The 21,222-nt window shown below is 33.7% G+C and overlaps 2 protein-coding genes across 4 annotated transcripts; both read left to right on the top strand.

Annotated features, from left to right (window-relative positions):
• The first annotated feature begins 915 nt into the window (after positions 1 to 915).
• On the top strand, positions 916 to 4,747 carry LOC112293240 (uncharacterized). Of its 2 annotated transcripts, none has more exons than XM_024542443.3 (3): positions 916 to 1,939; positions 3,259 to 3,425; positions 3,683 to 4,747. In XM_024542443.3, the coding sequence occupies exons 2-3, from the start codon at positions 3,327 to 3,329 to the stop codon at positions 4,217 to 4,219; spliced, it is 636 nt and encodes a 211-aa protein (XP_024398211.1). In that variant the 5' UTR covers positions 916 to 1,939; positions 3,259 to 3,326; the 3' UTR covers positions 4,220 to 4,747. The 2 variants fall into 2 exon arrangements, with proteins under 2 accessions (XP_024398211.1, XP_024398209.1); XM_024542441.3 differs by having other exon boundaries at positions 921 to 1,939; positions 3,677 to 4,747.
• A 10,277-nt stretch (positions 4,748 to 15,024) lies between these two features.
• LOC112293573 (serine/threonine-protein kinase AtPK2/AtPK19) lies at positions 15,025 to 21,222 on the top strand. Of its 2 annotated transcripts, none has more exons than XM_024543165.3 (8): positions 15,025 to 15,384; positions 15,748 to 16,110; positions 17,091 to 17,799; positions 18,039 to 18,121; positions 18,358 to 18,478; positions 18,663 to 18,836; positions 18,993 to 19,100; positions 19,307 to 21,222. In XM_024543165.3, the coding sequence occupies exons 2-8, from the start codon at positions 16,088 to 16,090 to the stop codon at positions 19,604 to 19,606; spliced, it is 1,518 nt and encodes a 505-aa protein (XP_024398933.1). In that variant the 5' UTR covers positions 15,025 to 15,384; positions 15,748 to 16,087; the 3' UTR covers positions 19,607 to 21,222. The 2 variants fall into 2 exon arrangements, with proteins under 2 accessions (XP_024398933.1, XP_090112775.1); XM_090256649.1 differs by having other exon boundaries at positions 15,183 to 15,391.

Raw genomic sequence — 21,222 nt, 5'->3', positions numbered from 1 at the left:
TTTGCTATTATTTTTCAATGTTTTTCTATATCAGCATAGAGTTATAAAAGCACTCATTTGATATATATATGAAAAGTATGTAGTTTCATTTTTGGTGAGTCTTGTCACTTCAATTGCATAAATCGTCTGTAATACAAATCCTTGCAAATAAAAACTTTCAGCCCCTTTTGTTCCGTGTTAAAGTCAAGGTTGTGCCAATCTGGTTAATTTTCTATATTCAAGTAGGTTTCAATACCTTTCAATAGTATGTACTACAATAAATTTAGAAATGACTATTCCTCATATAAATGAAGTCATTTTTTAAATGTACATTTTCTTTATACAAACAATATTGTCTTCAAATTTTTGTTTTAGAGCTCTTCAAGAAACAATTTTTTAAAAAAATTTAAATTTAAGTTAGAAATTTAAATTTAAGTGGGTGAATTTAAGTTAGAAATTTAAATGTGGAATAAATTTAAATTTAAGTTACAAATCAACATTTGAAGCACTCTATTTAAAGTCAAAATATAATAATAATTTGCTCTATTCCACATTTTTCTTCTTGCTTTATATCATCTCAAAAATCAAACTGCAGAAGAATTTATTTTTCACCACATAGGGGAAACCATCCAAGGATTTTGGACAATGACATTGGGGGGGGGGAGGCTGGCAAACATGGAAAAGAGAGGGTCTGCTTCGGAAGGCAAAGCAAAGAGGAGGCGAGAGGAAGAAGAAGAAGGAATAGGATGAGTGGAGGCAGCGCAAGGAGAGGGGGGGGGGGGGGGGGGGGGCAAGGGAGTGTCCAGCTGCACTTCCATAAATAAAATACCAAAAATAGAAGAAAGAGGACGTGTGATCAATTGTGAGTGAGGGGTTTTGAATATGGGCTCTTAAAATGGGGCTGCTGCGTCTGGAGCGGCGTAGTGAATGGGGCGGCTTCGGAGAGCTTTCCGGGACCGGCACGGGCGATGCTGCTGCACAGGGGGCGGGGGGGTTCCCTTTACGAGTGAGTGAGCGAGAGAGAGAGAGAGAGAATGAGCGAGTGATCGAGAGTGAGTGAGTGAGCAAGGCAGGCCAGGGGCCCCTCTGCCCATGAATGCAAGGCCACTCTCGCATCATCAGGCGCTCGCTGGGTGCACTAGTCTGTCTCACCCTGTACTCGCTTTTCGCCCTCCATCCCTCGTCACGCACTTACTTCCGTTTCCCTTGCGACGCCGCCTGCTGCTGCCTTCATTGCCGCCCTGCACTTCTCGTCCTCCTCACATGCTCCGCTAGCGCTCCGAGTGCTCTGATCTACTACTGTGCCATTTTTCTTACGTCATCTCACCATCTCTCCCCCTTCCCAGTTGAATCAAATGTGCTGGTTCACATGATTGCTGCCTGGAAAGGTCGATCCGTTGTCATTGAGGATCCTAGTACCATCAGGCGCACTTGTGCATCTCGATTTACATTTACTGGATTAGCGTTTTGAGAGTCGAAGTTGTAAGGTTCACCTTCGATCGTCGCTTAGTTCGCACTCGAGGAATTTCTGACGCAAAGTCTGCATTACGAGCTCTCTATGCAAAATGTTTATTTTTATTTTTATTTTTGGTAGCGCTAGATTCGTCGGTGGTATCTGGATCAAGTTACGGCACTTGCTAGCAGCCGATCATCAGTGAGCTTCACCGAGTACACTTGTTTCTTAGTGGTTTGTCAGTCTGTGTTGCTACTTAATTCTCTACAGCTTCGAACAGGTAGTTTTCACGTCCAGATCGTGACGGTGCCTGTCGAATGGTGAATAATCCTTTGTCTCACCCCTGACAAACGCAAGTCACTAAACAGTTTGCAGCTCCACGCAGTGAACATGTCTGATCATTCCAACTTCAGCTCCACTTAGCCAATATGAATTATAATCGCAATGGAAGTAGGCAGAACGGATCTAGATCGACTGAGAATGACGTTGACTCTGCTGAAGCGACTGGTGAGTACTTTCAGAATCTGTTGATGATGTGCTTCACCGTCCAGTGTGCCTACCAAAGTTCCCCTCCAGACGTATTTCCCTCCTTTTATTTTGTTTGCAACCGAAAGGCAGAATTTCTCGCAGTTGCAGTAGTCTACCCCAGATCTTTTGAAGCCGACTAACTCCTGCATTAAGATTCATTCTCTGATCTAAAATATTTACTTTCAGGCTCGTCAACCTCATGCATCAGATTTTCACGGCGTGAATAAATTAGGATTTTAACAATTAGTGATCATCACCGTTGGCGTTCTAGAAATTTGATAGAAAGTCTCGAGAAATTCCTGGTCACCTTACCACCAGACTACTCTAAGTTAATTTGCTTCAATCTAGGTTTTCTAAAGTAAACTGATTCTCTGTGGACTTTGCTGGTACTTAAGCTTTTCGTCCCGTGGATGTAAGATCAACAAGAGGGGCAGCGCACCGTTTAGAAAAGGTTTTAGGGGTTAAGGAGAAATCTGCATGACTTGAGCTGCCGTATTGGACCTGCTTTGCCAATAGTTTCACTTCCTTTGCTTCATCTGTGCTGTATGTCGGAAATTCCCACACTGAGGCGGATATCACATATCGCTAGGGATCTTGATGCAGACCAAGCATTGTGCGTTGTTGGGTCTAATTTTCTGCTCTGAGTCGTATCGCGCTCCCTAGCGTATGAGCGAGAATGCTTTCGTTTTCACTTTACCTCGAGCTTCCCCTGAGGATGATGAGATGACAGTCAAATATCGAGATAGCAGCTTGCAGTGTTGGATTTATATTCCGAGAATTTCAAAATCTCGATTTAATGTGCGTGTAAAACAAACTTGTTTAATGTTGGGCGAGCAGATTTGAAATTCATCTTGTAATTTTCGGCAGTTCCGGTGTTTCTTTTGATTGCTGTAACTCGGTCGAGGGATGTGAGAAGGTGTTCGAGAGATCACTTTACGATCATGCCGTCTCTTCAGACTCTGGAATTTCAGCTGGTGACGATTACTTTGGTGTACTAGTAACATTCGATACTATAGTCTAGGCCAGACACCACTCATAGTAAGGTGATGTACTCATTGTACGTATTGTAATTAGGGTGTAGTGCCATATTATTTCGTCTGGTCACATCGAAGAGTTCTCTACCTTGCTACTAGTGCTGGAGATGACCTTTCCCTGCACAATAAGCTTCTATCTCCCATTGATTGCAACCAGGTCGGGTTAATGCTGGACAACATTGAAGTGCGTTAAAGTACAACTTAGTTTTAGCCGCTTTCTCTTCCCAGTAATTGGAACTGTAGTTGTTGCACATTATTGTGCAGGTCTCACGCGAAACTTGTTGGTGAAGCAGCATGGGCCGTGACTGAGTTGCTTTCAGTATTATTCGAGTATGGAATCCCGGTTTTTAGCAACTGATTCACCGTCGCTACAGTATGAAAGAGAGAATGTAAACAGTTTCGGCTTTGAACCAGATGCCGGCTTCAAAGAGGTAGTGCCTCTGTTGGTCTTTGCATTGAAATTGCCTCCACAGTTGGTTTGGCCAGTGATCTTGATAATCAAATTGTGCTGTTCGGTGACTAGTAATAGTGCATCCTATACTGGAGATTGATACTACTGGAGATGTTACTAGCAGAAATATTGAGAACTTCAGAGCAGCACATGCAAGTAGAGATATAAGTGCATAGAGTGGGCCAGTTTTTCCTGTTGAGTTTAACTCCAATCAACAGCGGTTGTTTTTAGGTACAGGCTGATGCTGAAACCGTGCATGTGGAGTCGCCTCAACAAAGTCGCACCTTATATCGAGAAAACAAGTTTCCGTCGTCTAATTCTCTCTGCGAGCATGTACTTGTTAAATCTTGCAAGTCCAGCAAGCGAGCTGCTAGTGTTGACTTTATGGAGTATGTAGTTCCTTATGAAGATGAAAAGACTCATGCTCAATTGAATTGCAAAAGAGGCAGTAAATCATTTTGGAAGACTCTACGGTTCTGGCAGCGGAATAAGATCAGTGTTGCATGTATGAATCTCAACTCGTCTCCGCGGCCCACAGATTTCAAGCTGGAAGGCCATGGACACAAATTGACCCGAGCCAAGCGGGAGGTGCTTGGACCTGTGTATACTACTTGTAGTTCGGCTTATAGCAGCAACCCTAGAACGTCCGACCAGCAAGTTTCATATCCTGCCATACTTCCACCGCTGACTAGCGGGAGTGGGGGCAATGGATGTCCTTACATTCCCTTGAACCGCTGCCAAAGGATTCCTTCTGGCCCACTGTATTTTCCATAACATATGCCGCTACATATTTAGCTGGCACCGATGGCTTCATAATGGTTGAGGCTTTCAAAAGTGGATAAAATATACGGGAATGTGGCATTGTATAGCGTTGTTTTATACACCAACTTAAGAATCCTTACGTCTTCACTGGTGGTGGTGGTGGTGGTTGTCAGGCGCCTCGAAACCGGTGTGGTTCTCAGGAGCATGGAATTCCACCAGTATGTAGTCAGTGCAGTTAGAGCACACAAAATTTTATCAGTGCCAGAGTTGATATTGGTCATGTGTGAATGAACTGTTTATTACAGTGCAGTTCATTTGTGGTGGTAGCATTGCTGTTTTCGACCTATTTCTCTGTTATTAAGTGCGGTGACATCATTTCTCACACTGGGTAGGTACAGTACTTTCTTCATTCTCCGGAGTGACCGAGAACTGGGCAGAACCTGTTACAACGAAGTTGGTAATTAAGCGGCCCTGCACTGGAACTGAAAGATTATCTTACCCGAATCCAAAACGCATGAAAGATTTGCAGTAAGTTGTCAAGTTGATGAAGCACCTCCACATTAATGCTGATGGGTTGCAATTTCTGGTGAATACTTTGTTGTAATGATCATAATTAATACACAAGTTTCTTGAGGAAAAAGAGTATACTAGTGCCTGCTAGGAACTTTAATTGTTGAATGAAAATGTGACAACTTTGTATACAGTGGCAAACGTATAGCATTGTATGTATTGATATCGAAATTATTGTTCTGGATACAATGCCACTAAATCTACTAGTTCATCAATTCAAATGTTTACCCTAATACAATTATATTTGAAAAAAAATTAATTAAAATTAAATAAAGATAAAAAAATAAAAAATAAAGATAGGACTTTTTATATAGATTTTTTACAATCTTGAATACGGTGGAATATAAACATTTTAAAACAATGTGTTGTTGTAATAATTTAACCAAATAAACATAAATGCATCAACCATAACAATTAAGTGTTCAATTCAAGAGGAATAAATAATCATTTTTTTCAAGTTGTAAATCTACACTTTGAAAAATGCTGTAAGATGTGGTTACTTGAAATTTTAATATATAAGTTTTTACAGGTTAATGCATTTGATTATTAAAACGAAAATATAATATAATAAAAATTTACACAATAGAAACTTGTTAAATAGAAATTGGTGGAAACCAATATATATATATATATATATATATATAAAATTGTAGGATTTTTATGATAAAAAACTAAGATAAACGTATTATTATTATTATTATTATATATATATAACAAGATAGCTCTGTTTTTTTATAAAACATTTAGTCGTTTTTGTTATAATATTTTGAGTATATCTATTTAAATGATAAATTTAGCATTAAAAAAATGAAAAATAAAGTAAAATAACAATCTTCTTCATAACAATATGCTTGCATAACTACAATTAGATGTATAATATATAAGTATGTTTTTACAAACACACTTTTGTATTTTGATTTCTGTTTTTTCAATTATGCACACTTTTTTAGTTAACTTGTATTATAAAACAATTAGTATTTTCTTTTATTTCAGTATTTGTAGTCAATCCATCTTGATAAAACACCTTGGATATGCCATATGTAAATGCAATCAATCATCACAAAGCTAAGACTAAGTTGTGCTAACATCTTTTGTACTAAAAGCCCTTGTTTTAACAATTATGTTACATTTTCTTTGTCTTATGCAATAATTCACATGGTAGTAAAGAAATAGTTCGTGTGAATGTGACACAATTTCTAGACCAACAAAGATGTGGATGTGTATAGGCAAAAGAATGCAACAATGTCTTACAAAGTTAAAGAAACAAAAGAAGTGTAGTAATAAGTAAAGTGGTGCAATAGTGATGACAATAGAGGTTACAATGGTGTTTGTAATGAATAACAAGTAAGGAGTCAAAAAAATCATCTCAATAAAGAGCACATGCATATATACAGAACTCTCCACCTATAAATGTATTTTATAAAATTCCTTCATAATAAATATTCTTGAATTATATAATAACAATTTTACTTATTAAACTAAGTATCAATCTATTGATCTATTTTAAGATAAATTTAGATTAAGTCAAAATTGAAAACAATGAAAATAATTTTTTAAATCATTGTACCATCTTAATCTTAGTTTTATAAATTATAATTTTGTAGTATTTTTTTTAATAAAATAGTCATTTTTAAATAAAAGATACTATCTCTCTATTTTTCTATTCTTATTTTATAAAAAAAATTAAGTCATAATGGTTACTATCATGTATTTAAATAAGGTATTTTTTAAATTTATATATAATTTTTTATTATGGTATAAGTCTTAATGATCTCATGTAATGGACACACATATTTACTTAAATTAAAGAAGTTAGATAGAAGTAAGTAGAAGTAAGTAGATTTGATAATATCTTGTGAATAAGCTTCTTGTAAGCTTCATAGACATAGATTTGACTTTACACATGTTTGTAAGTGATTGATATGTAGAAAATTTGGTCAATAAGTTGGCCACATATTGGACATGTTGGTGACTTGTGGTACAAGTTGAGTACATGATGTAGATGTAAGAAATTTTTCTTGCAAGTTAGACACTTGTCTTACAAGTAAATATATTTTTTGTTCTTAATCTTCTTTCAAGAATCTTTGGTCTTCTTGTCTTTAATAATAGTCATTCTAATCTTAATATTATACCATCTTTGAGTGATTATTTACTCTTTTCTAGTGCCATAAGTGTGTATTGATCTTTTATTTATTTATTTATTGATGTCGTTGATGTTTTGACAAGAATGCTATTTTTTTTTTTCTTTTATTATTTTTTTTTTTTTAGAATTAAGTAAATCATCTCACTTCTTTTGTTGTATATTTAAGGTTTTAAACTTTTTACATTTAAATTAATATTTTTTATTTTCTAATATTGATTTTTTAAAAATAGACTTTTTTTTTGTAGATATTTTTATTTGATATCAGAACTTGCACATTATCCTCTTTTAATTTAACTTATGGATTTGTTAAAATCTCATATTACATAGATAAAAATATATATATATAGATATATATATATATATAGATATATATATATATATATATATATATATATATATACTACACTTTGTTAAAGTAAGAATAGATTTATAAATATTGCAAATCTTCATGAGCTTGTCAATACTTTTAGGGTGGAAATCTAATGTATTATCAACATCAACCATAGAAGTGCGATTTCTATGCCTATAGAAGAATTTATCTTTGAAGTTCAATGTCCAAGCCAAAAAGTTGTATACTTGAGAAAAATAAGTATATCAACTTCACAATTAAATCAAAGAAGTCTTGCTACTATAAATATGAAAAAAGCAAGGATAAGTATGCAAAAGAAGTTAGATATAAGAAGATCAAAATTTTGAAGATTTTTACACTAATTCAAATTCTATCTAAGGTTGCAACTTTCTTGATATTTTAATAGATTTATTCAAGTTGGATTTATAGATACACTCTTATCTAAAAATATTCTTTTTTTGGTTTGTACTTTTGATGGAAAATACTATTCAAATTTTATATGATTTAAATTTATTTTTGGAAGTATTTTTAGCTGCATATGAAAAAAAAATCTAAAAAGGATAATAAAGATCAAACTTTTAATTTTACCACAAAGATTATATTGAACTTCTACATATGTTGTTTAATTCCAAAACCTTCTATATGATGTTGATTGGAATGATGAAGTTCTTATTAATTAATTTTAGTATTGATTAAAAGATAATATCAAAGATTTATTATTAATAAAGCTAATAATAGAATTTTAAAAATAATTTATTACTGAAGCCATTATATAAATTAATTAGATTTTTTTTATAGATACGAAGAATAAAGATTTGAATGGAGAAGATTAAATCAAGGCATGATGATAATTTTTAAGTTTTTAAAAACTTATTTATCAAAATCAAAACCTATGCAAATTAATACAATGTGTTTCAATTTTTTCACTAAACAAGAAAAAATTTGATGTTGTCAAGGAGAATTATATTTATACTATAGAAAATCTAAGCTCATTGCTTAATATTATCTAAAAAAAAATAAAATTATAAAAAAAAATATCAATGTTGCCAAAGAGGACAATATGTTAAGAAACAAATTTATCTAACTATAATAGAGTCAATGTGGCTAAAATCTTATGCAATACCTAATAAAGGTCTTATTTTTTCCTCAAATCCATCACTTTATTTTATAATAGATGTTTGTTTAGGACCAAATAATTACAAAGTCTTTATCTTATTAGATTTAAGAGCATTTTGTTTTGTAGACAAAGATTTTATTAAAAAATAAGAAATTTTCTTACTTAAAAAAATTATGACCATACTTGTAGAAATCATAGATAGTCATTTATTGTATTTTGGAAATAATACTTATAAAATTATCCATTTAGATAGAGGAATGAATAGTAATAATAGCTTAATAATATTTAATATTATTAGATGTTCCTCTAATTCAATTATTTTAGGTTCATCATGGCTAAAAAAATAAAATTCTCAATTATACTAGATTTTTCATAACCTTGATTTATTTCATAGTATAATCCAAAATTTTACTATCCAAGTAAAAAGTTATTAATTTAATAAAATTATATTCTTATAAATAGATCTGAGAGCTTTTATACATATTGCAAAAGATAAATCACCTTTTGTTATTTATGCCAAACTCATTTGTGATAGTATTAATACTTCAAATGGTATTCTAAACTAGTATCAAGATTATTAAAAAGCCTTTAAGAAGAAAAATGTAGATATTCTTTTAAAGCATTGTATTTCCAATTGTTCAATTCATCTTTAATAAGGACTTTAAAAATTGTTGTATTAGTTGTGTTTTTACTTGAGAATATACTAGGCACCTAGTTGTGGAAGATAAGTAGAAATATAGCAAAAATCCTATCAAGTCTAATAGAATCTCAAATAAATTTTAAATAAACTTTCATAATTCTAATAAAACTCTGACCAATTCAACGTAAATTTAAAAGAAGTGATAAAAGAAACATACGAAGTCATAAACTGATTTCAAAAAATAATAAAAATAAATCTTAAAAAACTACAAAAATTAAAAATTAAAGAAATAATAATAATCTTAAAGAAATATTAGAACTAAAAACTTTTAAAAAAATAATCAAGAATGCTAAAGAAATATTAAAAATAAAAATCTTAAATAAATCCTAACCAAATTTTAATTTAATCTTCACTAAAATCCTAATAAATCATAATCAAATCCTACATCAAATCCTAATTGAAACCTTAATTGATCCTAAATCAAATTATAAATCAAACCTTTATTGAAAACTTAATTAAATCCTTGGACAAATTCTAATTGAAATTCTAATTAAATATTAATCAAATTTTAGATCAAATAATAATGAAATCCTAATGAAGCCCTAAACCTTAGATAAATCCTAAATCAAATCCTAATCAAACTTTAAATTTTAAAAAAACTTTTAAAAAATCCTATAGTAGATTGAAATCTAAACAATTAATGATTAAATTTTCAATATCAACTCAAATTTTGCATAATTTTTAACAATTTATTTTAAAACAAACATAAAAAAGATGAAATAAATTCTACTTATCAATTGAGAGAAATGTAAGTTAATCGAATTGGATGTTGGACACCTTCCTATTCCAATCTTAATGCTAAACTTCTAATAACAATTTTTCTATATGAATTATTGAATTATAATCCAATTTAATCCAAACATTGGAAATTGAGTCTAGTATCCATATATAAAAAATTTCACTTCAATCCAATTGAAAAATTGCTAAAGATCTTAGAAATACTCACAGATCTTCAAACTCCAATTTTTGAGACCTTAACCTATAAAAACCTTTATACACTTCAATCTAACTATTTAATTGACTTCAAAATTTGCATACACATTTACAATCTATACACCAATATATTATCCAAATTTCACATATAAATACACCACAAAACTCAAGTAACCTTCAAATTTGTAAACATATATTTATTTCTCAAAATCTAAACCAACCATGAATATCACAAACTTTAAAAAACTTTCAAAAATTAAATTTTGATTTAAATGACATAAATAAGTTGGATGCACTCATGTCAAGGACATGAACCTCGAAGAAAGGGAATCCTCAATACACTCTTCTATCACTGAAGAGAACTAGAAAGTCACTCAAAAGGTGATGTAATATTAACTAGAATGACTATTTCCAAAAACAAAAAGACTAGAAAGTCTTGAAACAAAACTAAGACTAGAAAGGTGTTGACAAGAGTGAAGAAGGCTTCATTCTTGCCTCTATATATACTATCTAACTAAGAGCCACATCGCGATGTCGTATAGGACCTCCAACATGTGTTGACTTTGTTAGCCACATGTCTTATCTTGCAAGGCAAGTTATCTATGTATGTGCCACATAGTTGGCTTGTTCCGCAAGCTACTATACAGAGGTAACTTATTCCACAAGCTACCAATACATGGTTAGCTTTTTGGCCAAGTTTCTAATCTAAAAACACATCTAAAGTCAAAACCGCATCTATAAAGCTTCTCTAGAAGACTTTATGAAATTATTCTATTTTACCTACTTCTACTTAATCATATAAGTAACTATTTAGGTAAATATATATGTCTATGATAACTCAAAGAGTATATTATTAAGAATTTGACTAAAAACTTCTTATGCCATTGAAAATCTCTAATATAAGTTCTTATCTTGTTGGTGAAAAAGAACAATAAATCACTATGGGTGCATGTAGATTATTGAAGATCCAAGAAGATCATCATTAAAAATATATATCATCTATCTTTGATATTATAAATTTTAAATTAACTCAATTAAAGAAATATTTATGATAAATAAATTAATAAATAAATTATAAAAAATAAAGAACTTGATACACATTAAAAAAAAAGGAATGAATGAAAAATTATATTTTGAATCAGGTATGGACATTTCAAATATAATATCATGCCTTTGGACTCTTGAATGAACTAACTACTTTTCAACATCTAATAACTAATTTTTTTGAAATTTTTTATATTATTTTATTATTTATTATCTAAAAAATATTTTAATCTATTCTAAGAATATAAAAGAATATATATTTTATGTTTATTATATATTATAAAAATTTAGAGATGCAACATTGTATAAAAGTAACTATTTTATACAACTTAAGTTGACTTCTTAAGATATTTTATTTTAAATAATGGCCTTATATAGGATCCTAAAAAAGTTCAAACTATCATGATTTGAAAGATTCTAAAAACAATATAAAATGTCTAATGTTTTTTTGGAATTTACCAATAATTATCAAATATTTATTAAATATTTTTATAAAAATTATAACTCCATTTATACATTTTACTTATAATAACAAACTTAAGTGGAATAAAGAAGTTGAAGCAACATTCAAAGCTTTTAAGACAATTTTTGGTTTTTGCACTAATCTTATGTTATATCAATCTATTCAAACCATTTTTTTACAAAAATGAAATACATCAAGCTTTGCCTTTGGTATGATATTTTTACAAATAAAAATAGATAATAATCTTCATTTAGTAGTTTTTTTTTAAAACTAATTTCAATGATCTAGATTAATTATAAGATCCTCAATAAATAATTTTTTTAAATTGTAGATTTATTTCAAGATTGGCACCATTATATGGAAGGCACTTCTAATCTAATGACTATTTATATAAATTTCAAGAATTCCAAATATTTTATATTAGCACATGTTTTGAATTGACACCAAGGTCATTAAAACATATCTTTGTTAAGATTTGTATTCAAGATTACTGATCAATAAAAAAAAAATAATAAGATTTGTCAAATATCATTTTTAAACAATCTTATCTTCTACCTAAAGAAGTAGATCCAGCTTTCAATTAACAACAAACATTTTTATTGGAGTTAGAGTAATTTCATCTTTGAGCTATAATATCAACAATGATTATTGATTCAAAATTTTTTAAACAAATTCAATTAATTTTGTCTTTAAATCTTCTTATTCATGATAATAAAAATATATCTTTTAAATCTTATAATATTTCTTAATTTAAATTTAAGAATAATATTTTTTATTTTAAAAAATTCTTATCTGCTCTAGAAAGTAAAGTATAATTACATGTTCTTTAAGCTATCACAAAATTCGAATTGCAAGACATTTTGAATACAATAATACCTTGAAATTACCATTAAGAGATTATTGGTGGCTTTAAATATAGAAGACAATTAAAAATTTATATAATCATGTGATTTTTGTTCAAAATAAAAAATTTCTTATCATTGACCTTATAGACTTTACTAACTACTACCTAAACTTGAATAACTAAGATCTTTTATTTTTATGAATTTTATCATGGATCTTTCAATCTGAAGTTTATATGACTCTATATTTGTGATAGTAGATTATTTTATTAAAATGGCATATTTTGTACCATATACAAAATCTATCATAAGTATAGAAATGACTAATTTTTAATTTTTTTTATTACTATTATGGATTGCTAATGGATATTATATTAAATATAGAAACTTAATTTATTTAAATTTTATCTTCAAAATAATAGACAAATAGAATAAATAACTCAAGTTTTGAAATAATATTTGAAATATACTATCAATTAATATCAAGATAATTAGATAATTCTTTTGTTATTGACAGAGTTTGTATATAATAATACAATATATTTTTTATTTAATAAATTTATTTTTTATATTAATTATGGTTATTATCAATGACTTAATGCTTTTTATTTTTCAAAAATTAATAATCTTGCAGTAGAAGATTTAGCAAATTATTTATCAGATCTACATGCAAAAATAAAAGCATAATTAATTAAAGCTCAAGAATGAAAAAAAAATCAATATGAATGCCTATCGCAAGAAACAACTTTAATCCTACATTAATAATAAGATATGGTTACTTTGTTGTAATATCAAGACTAATTACCTTTGTAACTAGTTGAAATATCAAATACTTAAACCATTTTTTATTTATAAATAGATCAACTCAATTACTTATCAATTATATCTATCATAATCTATAATGATCCAATCTATGTTCCATGTGTTTCTTTCTGAGCTATAGAAGATATAACATATACAAGGAAGAAGACAAATGCTACCTTCTCTTATAAAAGTAGACAATAATGAAGAGCTTAAGATTAAAGAAGTCTTAGACTTAAAACAACTCAAAAATAGGTTGAAATATCTTATATATTAGTGTAGATATAATATAAATAAATGCACATGGAAGACATCTAAAATTCTAACAAACGTAACAAATAAGATTAATACTTTTCATAAACAACATTTGTCAAACTAAGATAGAGAGTTAAAAAATTCCTTCTTATAGAAAAAATAAGATTCAATAAAGATTGTATTCTATCTTTTATCTTTCTTTGTGGTTTTTATATATTTTTGGTAGTAAAAAATAAAAATTAATAATTAGCCAATTCAATTTAAAAGCTATAGTTTATTAGATTATTAGATGAGGCATTAAGATTGTTGCAAGCTTGAAGACAACATAATAGAAATGAAGATTTTCAAAAATAACATGTTCTTCCTTAAATATGTGGTAAGATATAATATGTTTGGTATCAAGATGTTGGAAGAGATTCTTAATATTTGGTGATATTATTAGAGGTAAAAACCACTATTGATGGTATTTTAAATTTTTATTTGAAGAAAGATATAAAAATCTCAAAAATAATCAAATAATCACGTGGTCTTTTTGCCATGGTATGAGACACTATTAATGTCTAAGAAGTCCTATTAACTATCTTTGAAGGAGACAAAGATTAGAATATGTGGCAAATATAATTTGTTGCATTTTAGACTTTCTCAAAATGTGATGACCACTCTTTGTGGTATTCATAAATGGAATAGGATATAATAACATAGACATATATATATTTATCTAAATTAAATAAATTTGATAGAAGTAAATAGAAGTAAGTGAATTTGGTAATATCTTGTGGATAAGTTTCTTAGAAACTTTATAAATACAAATTTGACTCTATACATGTATGTAGATGATTGATAGGTTAAAAACTTGGCTAATAATTGGCCACCTATTGTACTTATTGGTGACTTGTGGCACATGTTGGCCATATGGCACATATGTAAAAAACTTGTCTTGCAAGTTAGATATATATTGGAGGTCATATAGATCATCATGTAGTTCTTAATTATATAGTATATATGGAAACAAGAATGAAGCCTTCTTCACTTTTGCCAAGTCCTTTCTTGTTCTTAGTCTTGTTTCAAGAATGTCCAGTCTTCTTGTTTTTGCCAATAGCAATTCTAAACTTAATATTATATCAACTTTGAGAGATTATCTACTCTTTTCTAGTGATACAAAAATGTATTGATACTTTGGTTCTTTGTGTTTCATATCTTTGATTCCTCATATTATATAAAGACCATCTTAAATAAATCTCATTTAAATTATAAATTTATTAAGACTTCTAATAGCTACATTGGTACCTAATTAAGAGCTTACAAGCTTCTTCAAAAGATTGGCGGTAAAATAGCCTTGTTATAAGCTATTAAGTAAAGTGATAAAGTGCCCCACTAATTTCTAATTAATTTTGGTTTTAAAATTATAAGATTTATAAACATTTCATTTACATTTAAAATATGGTGCAATGAATGCAGGTTCTCTTCTGTTGACAATTAAATAGCTGCCAATTACTTGTCCACATCCGTAAACGAGGGTCAAAACGTCAAGCCCTCCCAACCTATTTGCTCATCGCCACGTATATCACGGGACACTGCATTTGGACGTGTCATTTGCAATCGTCACATTCCGCGCGGAATTTTGCGTGATTTGGGACCATCTTTCTCGTGTGGATGCGGACCAGGTTGAAGACCAGTCAAGCGAGCGCGCGGCGACAAGAAGCGACGCCCGCATAGTTTGAGGCGACTTACGTAGTCCGCTATCATCATCATCATCCGAGTGTGTGCGAACGTGCACACCTTACGTCACTAATTCCCTTTGAGAGCTCCGTAGGCTTGTTTGATGTAGCAGCGCAAACTCTGAGCTGTTGCGGAGTCTGCTGTTGTTTGCATTCCGGGAGCGGAAAATAAGGATGCAATTGAAGCCTGTTGGGGTCAACGATCTGGTTTCCGTGGAGCATGTTGGTGTTTGTTATTCATGGTAGTGGGTGAGGGCGTCGATGTGTGCAGAGATTCTACTTTATTCTATTTTTGATGTGAAGCGTGCTAGCGATGGGCTGTGAGGTTTTGTTAGGTTTTGCTAAGACGTTCTATTGCTCTCGTAGTTTAATTTGTTTGCTGTGAAGTCTCTAGTTTTTATTGGTCAACAAGACGCCTTTCTTTCTTTCGAGGAAGCTTGTAGGCGTTCGCAATAAGACACTTGTCGGAGTGTTTAAGTGTGATCATTTTCTTTTGTTTTTCTTTGGAACTCGAAGTTTTGGTTTAGTTCACCTTTTTCTTGATTAGGTTTATTTTCATTCTCTGTTGTCTAAGTAACGATCTCGACATTTTCGTGTTGCCGCAGGTTATCTCATAGTTTTTCATCGGGAGTGTGTTGGGGCTGTCATCGGTTATCAGGGCTGGTCTAAAGTGATAGTGAAACTTATTTCGGCGAACTAGATACAGAGGAGTTTGATGGTCTGAATTTTATTTTGTTTTGGAGGAAAGTAATTTATACGGTATATGTGGTCGCCATAGCCAGCACGATGTAACCCTGGGCCTTTTTGTGGCCGTCCTCGGACGTGCTGTACTAGTACTTTTTCGCTTGCCATTTTCCGCTTAGAGATTGTCTTCAACGAATTCTGTTTTCGGAAGTCGGCAGGCTTATCCAGCGCTTTTATCAAGTTGTGGTCCTTGTCTTCAGAATGACACTTGCTACCACTTTCAGGTTTGTCTTTCATTTCATTCACTCTTGTGCTTCTAATTTTTGCCTAGATGCTTTTACAATCGTATTCAGGCTTGACGAAATAAATTGCCGAGGCTATGTAGGTTTTGGTATCGACATGAGTACCCTATATTTCTAGTAGGTTGTTTCATGTCCAAACTAAATGGTCCTGGATAGTTTCTTATTCCTCGCTTTTATTTTATACCTTTTCGCAAAGGAAGACGCTACTAGTTTTTTAGATGCTTTGTTCTTAGCACGTCTTACAGATGCATCCAATTAGTTGTCAGTCATGAACGCTGGTAAACTTCTCCGTGATTATTATTATTTTTTTGTTAGGCTATTTAGACGAGTTTGTCTTCATTGCAAAGCTACGGAATCTTGCCGATTTCTTTGAGTTAATCTTTCACAGTTAGTCCCTATGGAACTTTGTCTCGGTTTGGGTTTGAAGCTACCATTTTCCAACATGAAGTTTTCTTGCCTCTACTGGATCATGAAATGAGTACAAGTTTTTCACCTTCTTTTATTATGATTTTTATGATTCTATCTTTCTTTCTTTTTTATATATTTTTTTTCTCAGTTTGAACATGTCCCGCTGGAAGGGTTACGTGGATTTCAAGAGAGATTAGGTCATAGCCAGATAAATTTGTATTTCCCTTTTTATGTTCCTTCACCTTTTGAGCTATCAGCAAAATAACTTACAAAAAGTTTGAAATGATAATGCTACAAGTACGATAGCTTTAGTCTAAGAATACGATTGGCATCTAAAACCATTTATTTATTCCGAACTTGGGGTTTCTTTAAACGAAATCTCACTTACCCTAGTTACGGTTAGATAGTGTGGACCCTTGTGTTTCAATTGCTAGAAGTAATAATACCTGAGTTATGAGAGACGAATCCTTTTAATCCTCCAAACTTAACTTTTCGTGTTTGCTCGAGTTTCCAGTTGTGCGGAGTGTTAATAAGTTTTCATTTTTCTACCTCAGGGATATGGCGGCAGGGAAACAGAAAATGCCTGCAGCGTCACAAGTTTCTCCACTTCTTGTGCCGATGGTACATACTGCATATTATCCTGACCAGTGCAATGAAGAGTTTGATTTTTCTGACGTCTTTGGGCCTGTACCACCTCATCCTACTTCCCCGCTGCCCGCTGTTGCTGAGGATGGGGAGACAATTGACTGGAGCCTTGAGCTTCGCCAAGATCCTGTGGTTGTCTATTCTCGATCTCATTCTCTGGTTGGACCATCTCCAAAACCCAGCTTAACGAGATTACAGAGCAAACCCGTGTGGGACGAGCAAGACTCTCTCTCACTTGTCAGGGTTGCGAGTGATTCTCCTACTGTTCATGAGGTTGGTGAACTCACATCCAAGGTGACAGAGCAAGCACTTAGTGATTCCGGGGGCAGTGGAAGTGAGCTAGAAGGTGACAATCATTTGCAGAAGGATTTTGTGAATGGTATCGGAACGGAGAAGTTGGGTCCTCAGGATTTTGAACTCCTTAGAGTCGTTGGTCAGGGTGCATTTGGTAAAGTATTTCAGGTTCAAAAGAAGGGCACCTCAGAAATTTACGCTATGAAGGTTATGAGAAAGGAAAAGATCATAGAGCGAAACCATGGGGACTATATGAAGGCAGAAAGGGACATCCTCACTAAAGTGGTTCATCCCTTTATTGTACAGCTGCAATACTCGTTTCAGGTCGGAATTTTTCTGATATTACGTCTTGGATGGTCCTACTTTTCAAAGTTCAGTTGAAGTGATGCACATATTAGTCTGCTGCTGCCTTGTTTTGAATAGTCACCACTTGTGGCATGTAATTGCTGCATGAATTTGGTAGTTATTAGGATGAGGATTGCGTTTTACGGCATCACAACATCAGTTTCAAAATCATGAATAGAATATCTGGATTGATATACCAAATTTCGTTCTGGGTGCAGACACAGTCCAAACTTTACTTGGTTCTTGACTTTATTAATGGTGGACATCTTTTCTTTCAACTGTATCGTCAAGGCACCTTCAAGTGAGTGCCTGGCTGGTCCTTGACCTTGCTTTTCTGTGATTTTGTTGTTTTCCTGCTTGTATGTGATTGTAATATTGAAGTTCATTCATACAACCGAATTGTTGCTCTTTGGTGGTCTATGTGTCTTAGTCTTGTGTTATAAGTATGATTCTAGTACATTAGTACATGAAATTATTTGATCTTTTGAGTAGTTGGGAGCATTTTCAATTGAACCTACATGGTGCTTTGTTATTCAGCGAGGATTTGGCCCGCATGTATACTGCGGAGATAGTGCTGGCTGTTGCACACCTCCATAAGAATGGAATCATTCATCGAGACCTGAAACCTGAAAACATTCTTCTCGATGGCGACGGCTATGTACGTGACTACTCAAATCTTGTACGCTTGTTCTTAGTGTCTATGATTTTCGGTGTAGCTTGTAAGCAGTTTTTCATATCACTGATCTTTAAAGAAGGACTAGAGATTTGATGCTTCGTGTTCAATCATTTGTTTCTTTCATTGGAAAATTACACTGAAGTATTTTACCAATTTTTTTTTCCAGGTTATGCTTACCGACTTTGGGCTAGCTAAGGAGGTGAAGGAAGATAGTCATTCAAACTCCCTTTGTGGTACAATGGAATATATGGCACCTGAGATCATTCTCTCAAAAGGACATGGTAAACCAGCTGATTGGTGGAGTGTTGGTATCTTACTTTATGAGATGCTCACTGGTCAGGTACTGCATTCTACCACGACTTTTTGAATTAGAATGGTTATAAATATTTGGATAGAGAAGAATGCGAATAATCGTTGCGTCTTCATTAAATATCCAGAATCCTACTTTATCAAACAACGGAGAAATGAACTAATGAGCCAGAGTGGATGAATACAGCCTCCATTTGCACATAAAAACAAGCAGAAGCTGCAGCAGAAGATCATCAAAGACAAGATCAAGTTACCAACGTACTTGACTGCGGATGCAAATAACCTGCTGAAAGGGGTAAGCATATTCATTTTCAAGGTTATGGTCTTTTTAAGCAAGATCGATCTCGTTTTTACCAATTTCCATCTGGTGGTGTGCACAATATCTCGGAGACAGTTTAAGTGTATTGGCAGCACTTCGAGTACGGACTCGTAGTGCATTCTAATTCTGGGATGTTTATGGGTGCTAACATGGAATTACACATTTTCGGGATGGGTTTGTAGCTTTTGCAGAAAGATCCTAGTAAGCGACTAGGGAATGGACCCACTGGGAGCGAGGATATTAAGCAGAACAAGTGGTTTAAAGGTATTAATTGGCGCAAGCTTGAAGCACGCCAAGTAACTCCTAAGTTCCTTCCTGCCGTTAATGGCAAGCAGTGTACTGCGAACTTTGATGAGGCGTGGACAACGTTGCCTCTCGATGATTCTCCAGTCGGGACACCCAAGTCTGGTGACCGTGATTTCTTTCGGGGTTACACGTACGTGGCCCCCAATGTGTGGCTCAAGAGTGGGGAATCCTCATAATCCACAACCGAGGCTGTTTGCTTAAGGCTAGCAGTTAGCACCTCCTGTAATTTATGGCACTAGGATCGGGTCAATGTGGTTTTTGTTCTACTCTGCGATGACCCATCCCCCTTCACAGTTTACATAGATTTGAAAAAATGGGACTTTTACCAGTCTTTTATCTGGGGATTCGTCAAGCTCTGGCTCCCCCATCTGATTGAGGCAACTTTTTGATTGTGATACCATAATACTCAAGCATTCTGAAAAGCCACTCCTTACCCTTGTAATGCAGAGGTGTTCTGTGTGAACAGAGTTCCATGCTCAAGGGTTTTTACCACAGCTGCAAATCCCTCTTACTACAGTTTCAGAGCCCTCTGACCAAAAGCTGACTAGGAGAGATTTCCGAAGGCCTTTTTGAGACCCCGCTTTGACCCTCTGATCAAATGTTAAGAGGAGAGAACGCACCCGGTCGCTTTGAGTCCCTGATGACCGTAACCGGAGGCCTACTTGAGACCACGTTGACTACACCCGAGGAAAAATCGCATCAGGCCGCTTTGAGACTCTGTTGAAGACAGCTGCAGAAAAGAGATCGCATAAGGCCCACATTGACCCTCTTATCAAATGTTAAGGGGAGAAATCGCATCAGGCCGCTTTGAGTCCCCGAAGACCGTAGCCGAAGTGGAGTGAACACAGGAGGCCTTTTTGAGACACCGTTGATCACAGCCGAAGAGGAGAGATTGCACCAGGCCGCTTTGAGTCCCCAATGACCATAGCCGAAGAGAGAGAACGTAGGAGGCCTTTTTGAGACACCGTTGACCACAGCTGAAGAGCCCTCTCACGACCGCTGAAGAGACAAAAGGGGTGGTCGCTTTGAGGTCCTTGGTGTCGTACGCTAGAAATCAGAGCCTTATGCTGATAGAGTTTATGGTGTAAGTAATGATTGTCAAGACTTTGAGAAACGCCTCTCCTCTTTGTCATGCCCGCAAACACTTGCAGCAGTGTAAGTGTGTGAGCTGAAGCTTCGAACCCTGGCGGAAGTCCCTCCCCCCGGATTCGAGTTCGTTGCGGCAGACCTGCACGGGGTTCATGTATCCTAGTTGATTTAGCAGATCTTCAGTTTAGTGAGTTGGGGTTGCACCAGTATTGGGCAAGCTTGGAGAGCTGCACATGCAACGTGAACTGCAGGGTTGATCCGCCACAATGAGCTCAAGTCCGCTGCGATCAGTTCTCTTCCTAGAACCCAGTTTGACCTTCCAGCCTGATGAGATCGACAATCTCTTCTACGGAGGCCCTCCAGCGCCTCGTCAACATGCGCCTGAAGTTCGGGTAGAAGTTGAGCTCCACCAGGCCAATGCTGCTGCTGTTGCACCCGCCATTGACCCACCACCCCGACCTCCATGACGAGGATTCTGAGTTCGATTTGCCTGTGCATGCTGCTGCGTATGAAGTACCTGAGCTCGGTTCGGAACTTCAGCAAAAGTTTACTCAATGTGTTTGTTGGAGTAGGTTATAGCTTGATGTGTTCAGCGATCCATGTTGATACTTCTGTTGGCAATGTTACAACTGTGATTCCATTTGAAACTAGTCCTGTAATCACTTTGACCAGAATCCAGTTAGCTTTCACAGCTTTACACATT

The sequence above is a fragment of the Physcomitrium patens genome, chromosome 16, assembly GCF_059467195.1.
Source record: "Physcomitrium patens ecotype Gransden chromosome 16, ASM5946719v1, whole genome shotgun sequence".
Classification (NCBI taxonomy): domain Eukaryota; kingdom Viridiplantae; phylum Streptophyta; class Bryopsida; order Funariales; family Funariaceae; genus Physcomitrium; species Physcomitrium patens.
The sequence above is the reverse complement of the archived record's forward strand: the minus strand, read 5'-3'. Positions and strand labels throughout refer to the sequence as shown.